Here is a 7,500-nt window from a genome sequence, read left to right on the forward strand (position 1 = left end):
AGTGTCCTGGGTTTGAGTTCCGGTCGTGGAGCCTGGTGAGTAAAGGGTGAAGATCATTCCAATCTCCCAGGTCAACATATGTACAGGCCTGCTAGTGCCTGAACTCCCTGCATGTGCATGTCCATGCAGAAGATCAAATACGCATGAAAAAAAATTCCCATACTCCATTTCCATGTTGGGAGGGTTATGGAAAGAAGAACTGACATACAAATCACACACACCCTTGATAATTGTGTGCGGCTGCCTACATGATGGGGTGAAAATGATAAAAGCCCACTGACACATACAAGTGAACATACTACCCAGGTACACACCAGGTGAAGAAGACAAACAAAGAGAACATTGTATGAAAAGAGTGACGCTGTTCATTTTGTGAAGCTGTGCTGTCTGTATCATCACTCACCAAGACACTCTGCTGTCATCCATGAGTGAACAGGACTTCTGCTCCAGGTTAATGTCCTTGGGTTCAATCCTCAGACTGGCAAACACTTGTACCACTGGCCTTGCCCTGAGAGCAAAGGGATCATCATAAAATCGTCATGTGATACTGAGGTGTCAGTGTCAGTGTCAGTTTCTCAAGGAGGCATCACTGCATTTGGAGAAAAATCCATATATGCTACACCGCATCTGCTAGGCAGATGTCTGACAGCAGCATAACCCTATGCGCTAGTCAGGCCTTGGGTGCATGCCTATAACTATGTGTGTACCTATCAGGATGGATTTTTTTCAACAGAATTTTGCCAGGGGACATCACTTTTGTCGTCATGGGTTGTTTTGTTTTTTTCGGCATGCCAAGTGCGTGTTGCACATGGGACCTCAGTGTATTGTCTCATCCGAATAACTAGACCCTCAGTTTGATTTTACAGTCAAACCTGGGAGAATGAATGAGACGAAGAGATTGTCATACTCAGTGACAGAGGCAAGCAACTTATTAAACAATGATCGTCACCTCACTTTATATACTTTCACTGTTTGTCTACACTATCAATATATCTTCTTTCTGTTTTTCTTAAGGGGTGGAGGTGAATGTGGTCACGTTTTCTCATTTTAGTTTCAATTTCTGGTAAAGGAAAAAAAAAAAGCTATATAAATGTAATGAAACATACCATGGCCAGAAATATTTGTAACTTTGTTCAAGACCCCTGCCATTGACCACCGCAAACACACAGTTCAAACTCACTCTGTCTCTGTTTCGCTTTCTCCCTCTCTTTCTCTGTCACATGAACACCTCTGTTTTATCAAGAAAACATCGTTGTATTCAGATCAGTCCCCCATACTTCTATATCCAATGAAACACAGCCACAACCCCATGCTCAAAACTCACTTTAAAAAGACAGCACGGTCCGAGTCATACGCCCCAACAATCATATCTGAAACAAATGAAGAAGCAAATGTTGAAAAACATGCATGTACACACACTTGCGCATGGGGACACACAGACCGAACAGATGAAGATGGACACACAAACCCCTGCATACTGTTCTGTCACAATTCATACATCTGCATACCCGCACATACTGGCATAAAACATACACATGCACATGTATGTGCACACATGAGAATACACTGTGGGCATGTGTGCCCATAGACAGACACAAAGTTTCTCTCTTTAATGCTAACTCAAAGGCATATAGCATGAACGCATGCACGCCCCTACCCCCACATCCATCCACACACACACACACACACACACACACACACACACACACCAATCACCACCACATCCCATCGCCACCGCCACCACCACCACTACCATCAATCATCCTCAAACCTTATGTGTTTACTTTTTTTTTCTTTTTTTTTAATTTTTTTACTACAACAGCAACCAGACAAACACAGCAAAATGAGCGCTAAAACTTACATCATTCCAAAAATGTGGAGTTTGAGAAACTTCATGTCAGTTCAGAGAGCAGATCACCCCCCACCCACCCCCTCCTACCCTTCGCCACCTGCTTATCATGGTAACTCTCTTTGTGTGTATGTCTGCACATATGTTGAGGACCGAAATTCATATCAAGTTTCCTGCAGCAGTGTGCACCAATGTAAATGGAAACATGAGCATAATGCCCAGTATGCACAATGTCTCCTTCCCTCCCCAACTCCTCATCGCTTCTTCCTCCCCCCCCCCCCCCCGCACCCCCTGCCCCGCCCCCCTGCTCCCTCCCCTCCCATAAAAACAACAAAAACCCACATACACACGCACACACATCCACAACTGCGATATGGCATCACAATGCACAACGCCACATCCCATCCCTACCCATTCCACTTCACACATTATGCACCACCACGGACACCACCAACCATACCACACACTGTACAACCCACCATACACCAAAATCACCCACCACACCACGCACACACCACACCACATACCACACACACACCACACCACCCACACACCACATACACACCACACCATACCACAAACACACCACACACAACCCCACACACATAAACGCAAACAAAATCAACTAAAACAAAAACCAGCAAAACGGCAGAAAGACCTGGATAAAGTTCCTGTCTTGATAATGACGATGATGGTCTTGATGATGATGATGATGATGGTGATGATAATGATAATGATGAAAGACCTGGATAAAGGTTTCCATCTTGGTGGTAATGCTGATAATGATGGTAGTGATGATGATGATGATGATGATTAAATACCTGGATAAAGGTTCCCGCCTTGATGATGATGGCGATGATGATGATGATGATGATGATGAAAGACCTGGATAATGGTTCCCGTCTTGATGATGATGATGATGATGATGCTGATGATGAAATCACTGGATAAAGGTTCCCATCTTGATGATGATGATGATGATGATGAATCTGATGATGATGATGTTGATTATGGTGGTGATGACGATGATGTTCATCATTGATTATGATGATGATGATTGATGATGATGATGATGATGATGATGATGATGATGATGGTTGATTATGATGATGTTGATGATTGATTATGATGATGATTGATTGTGATGATGATGATGATGGTGGTGGTGGTGGTGGTGATGATGACGACAATGATGAAAGCACTGGATAAAGGTTCCCGTCTTGATGGTGGTGGTGATGATGATGATGATGATGATGATGATGATGATGCTGATGCTGATGCTGATAATGATGAAAGTACTGGATAAAGGTTCCCATCTTGATGATGATGATGATTATGATGGTGACGACGACGATGATGACGATGACGACGATGATGATGAAAGACCTGGATAAAGGTTCCCGTCCTGATCCCAGCCTCCAGCCAGGGCACTGCCAAAGGTGGACAGCCCCGGTGCCACGTCCTTCGCCTCTATCACCTGCGAAGGCTGAGTGATGACGCCTTTGTTGGAGCCGTGGTAGACGTACACTGCCCCCCGGCCGTCCTCTCCGCCGAACGGGGCTCCCACCGCTATGTCTGCAGACAGATCGTGTCGTGTGTGTGGACAATGGGTGAACAGCTTTCTTATTCACTCACTCACTCATTCATTCATGCACTGAGTTATGTGCTCATTGATTCATCCTTGTATTCATTCATTCATTCATTCAATGTTGCGATGATGGCAGGCAAGTGAAAGTGTACAGTTTAAGTGTACAGTGACCAATCTTATAATCTGAGTAAATGAATGAATGAATGAATGAATGAATGCGAGAGTGAGTGAATGAATCAATGCATGAATGAATGAATGCATGCCTGAATGACTGAATGACTAAATGCAAGAATGCATGAATGAATGCATGCATGAATGAGTGAATGGATGAAGAACCATTTTATTAAAAGATAGAATAATTTCTTATCTCCAGTAAGATAATTCATTTGAGGTGTATGTTACATAAACAATGTAGTAGAATCACACTCATTCGATATGAATACATAAAAAGACATATGAAATGCTTAAATGCGAACTTGACATAAACCTCACCATTCAGTAATCACAATAATGCACATGCAGTAACCAATGGGTACCTGATTTAGATGCAGAAGGTCAAATCGGCACGAGGAGATGACTGGGCCCCTCCATCCTATGCCGAGCCCAAGACACAGTGGATACGAGTTGACCTGTCCCGATTGCCAAAAATGAGGCTATGGGAGCTTTAACCTTGACCTTTCACATACAGGCAGCATGACCCACCTTGGTGACCGTCGTAGTTCATGTGGGACCGTTAACCTTGACCTTTCACATACAGGCAGCATGACCCACCTTGGTGACCGTCGTAGTTGATGTGGAACCGTTAACCTTGACCTTTCACATACAGGCAACATGACCCACCTTGGTGACCATGGTAGTTCATGTGGGACCGTTAACCTTGACCTTTCAAACAGGCAGCATGACCCACCTTGGTGACCGTGGTAGTTCATGTGTGACCGTTAACCTTGACCTTTCACATACAGGTAGCATGACCCACCTTGGTGACCGTGGTAGTTCATGTGGGACCGTTAACCTCAACCTTTCACATACAGGTAGCATGACCCACCTTGGTGACCGTGGTAGTTCATGTGGGACCGTTAACCTTGACCTTTCACATACAGGTAACATGACCCACCTTGGTGACCGTGGTAGTTCATGTGGGACCGTTAACCTTGACCTTTCACATACAGACAGCATGACCCACCTTGGTGACCGTGGTAGTTCATGTGGGACCGTTAACCTTGACCTTTCACATACTAGCAGCATGACCCACCTTGGTGACCGTCGTAGTTGATGTGGGACTGTTAACCTTGACCTTTCACATACAGGTTACATGACCCACCTTGGTGACTGTGGTAGTTGATGTGTGACCGTTAACCTTGACCTTTCACATACAGGTAGCATGACCCACCTTGGTGACCGTGGTAGTTCATGTGGGACCGTTAACCTCAACCTTTCACATACAGGTAGCATGACCCACCTTGGTGACCGTGGTAGTTCATGTGGGACCGTTAACCTCAACCTTTCACATACAGGTAGCATGACCCACCTTGGTGACCGTGGTAGTTCATGTGGGACCGTTAACCTTTACCTTTCACATACAGGTAGCATGACCCACTTTGGTGACCGTGGTAGTTGATGTGGGACCGTTAACCTTAACCTTTCACATACAGGCAGCATGACCCACCTTGGTGACCGTGGTAGTTCATGTGGGACCGTTAACCTTGACCTTTCACATACAGGTAACATGACCCACCTTGGTGACTGTGGTAGTTCATGTGGGACCGTTAACCTTGACCTTTCACATACAAGCAGCATGACCCACCTTGGTGACTGTGGTAGTTGATGGTGGACCGTTAACCTTGACCTTTCACATACAGGTAACATGACCCACCTTGTGACCGTGGTAGTTGATGTGGGACCGTTAACCTTGACCTTTCACATACAGGTAACATGACCCACCTTGGTGACCGTGGTAGTTCATGTGGGACCGTTAACCTTGACCTTTCACATACAGGCAGCATGACCCACCTTGGTGACCGTGGTAGTTCATGTGGGACCGTTAACCTTAACCTTTCACATACAGGTAGCATGACCCACCTTGGTGACCGTGGTAGCTGATGTGTGACCGTTAACCTTGACCTTTCACATACAGGCAGCATGACCCAACTTGGTGACCGTGGTAGCTGATGTGTGACCGTTAACCTTAACCTTTCACATACAGGTAACATGACCCACCTTGTGACCGTGGTAGTTGATGTGGGACCGTTAACCTTGACCTTTCACATACAGGTAACATGACCCACCTTGGTGACTGTGGTAGTTCATGTGGGACCGTTAACCTTGACCTTTCACATACAAGCAGCATGACCCACCTTGGTGACCGTCGTAGTTGATGTGGGACCGTTAACCTTGACCTTTCACATACAAGCAGCATGACCCACCTTGGTGACCGTCGTAGTTGATGTCCCCCAGGCGGGTGAGTGCCATGCCGAAGCGGCCCCTGTGCTTCTTGCCGTCCAGTATGTCCTGCTGCTCAGACCCGAACTCATGCTGCACACCAAAACAGGGCAGAGTTAGTTCATGTAGTGGCACAATAGCCTAGTGGTTAAAGCACTGGACTTTCAATCTCAAAGTCCCGGGTTCGAATCTCGGTAACGGCGACTGGTGGGTAAAGGGTGGAGATTTTAGCGATCTCCCACGTCAACATATGTGCAGACCTGCCAATGCCTAAACCCCCTTCGTGTGCATACGCACGCAGAAGATAAATACGCACAATAAAGATCCTGTAATCCATGTCGGCATTCGGTGGGTTATGAAAACAAGAACATACCCAGCATACACACCACTGAAAATGGAGTATGTTTGTCTATACGGCGGGTAAATGAATTAAAAAAAAACAAACGGTCATACACACAAAATGGTACATTTCTGTCTCAATGTGATTGAATGACACAGGAAATGAATGACGAGCGCCAAATGGCAGTGTTTGTAAAGCGCTTAGAGCTTGGTCTCCGACCGGGGATATATCATCATCATATGTGTGTGGGTTTAATGTTTTGTTGTTTATTCTCTTAATATACATATATATATATATATATATATATAGAAATATATATATATAATTATAATCTTTTGCCTACCTTTTGACCTATTTGCTTCTCTCTTTCAGTGCTGAAGCATTTGGCTAGCTCTCAAGGCCTGACCAACTGGTTGGCTGAAGGTGTAGCTCAGACATCTTATTTCATTGTTCCTCCTACTCTTCATCCTTCTCTCTCTCTCTCTCTCTCTCTCTCTCTCTCTCTCTCTGTCTCTCAGTCTCTCTTTCTTCCTTTCTTTCTCTTTTGTTTTTGTGGCTGTGGCTTCTTTGCTTGTCTGCTTCCTTATGAGGATGTTGATCATCTTTATGATCACCATCATTATTATTATTATCGTAAACTTACTATCATCATTATCATTATGATCATTTACTTATCATCATAATCATCATATCATCATTATCATTAACATCATTATCATCATCATCAGTAGTAGTAGTAGTGGTAGTGGTGGTAGTGGTGGTGGTGGTGGTGGTTTTATCATCATTATCACTATAATCATTATTTTCACCATCATCATCATCATTATCATCATTATACACTGGAAGGAAAACATCATGCTGCGCACTCACCGATGGTGTCTGGTAGAAGATGTACACCCTCCCCACCTCAAACTCCATGCCACTGAAGTCACTGTGGAACGGGGCCCCCACGATGATGTCGTCAAGACTGGAACACCATCAGTGCATTATACAGAACCACAACAAAAAACAAAACAAAACACACACACACACACACACACACACACACACACACACACACACACACACACACACACAAAAAACTGGTCATTTTCCCGGTTTCCCAAACTCACCATTCATCCCCTTCCCCCTTCTAAACAATAATACTGAAATCTATACATTAATACTCTAACAAAATGTCTTCAATCACTGATCGCGTGGAGTGATGGTCTAGAGGTAACGCGTCAGCCTAGGAAGCGAGAGAATCTGTGCGCGCTGGTTCGAATCACGGCTCAGCCGCCGATA

General features: G+C 44.8%; 1 protein-coding gene across 2 annotated transcripts in view; it reads right to left on the reverse strand.

The window, feature by feature from the left end:
• LOC143293676 (integrin alpha-8-like) overlaps positions 1-7,500 on the reverse strand; it is a 255,395-nt gene that overhangs the window by 25,954 nt on the left and 221,941 nt on the right. For both annotated transcript variants that reach the window (XM_076604833.1, XM_076604832.1), the window contains exons 13-17: positions 7,087-7,183; positions 5,861-5,969; positions 3,236-3,424; positions 1,325-1,370; positions 404-508 (exon numbers count right to left, since the gene is read on the reverse strand). In XM_076604833.1, coding sequence (XP_076460948.1) covers positions 404-508; positions 1,325-1,370; positions 3,236-3,424; positions 5,861-5,969; positions 7,087-7,183 — 546 coding nt within the window. The remainder of the gene's footprint in view (positions 1-403; positions 509-1,324; positions 1,371-3,235; positions 3,425-5,860; positions 5,970-7,086; positions 7,184-7,500) is intronic.

Source organism: Babylonia areolata, chromosome 19 (genome assembly GCF_041734735.1).
Source record: "Babylonia areolata isolate BAREFJ2019XMU chromosome 19, ASM4173473v1, whole genome shotgun sequence".
NCBI lineage: Eukaryota > Metazoa > Mollusca > Gastropoda > Neogastropoda > Buccinidae > Babylonia > Babylonia areolata.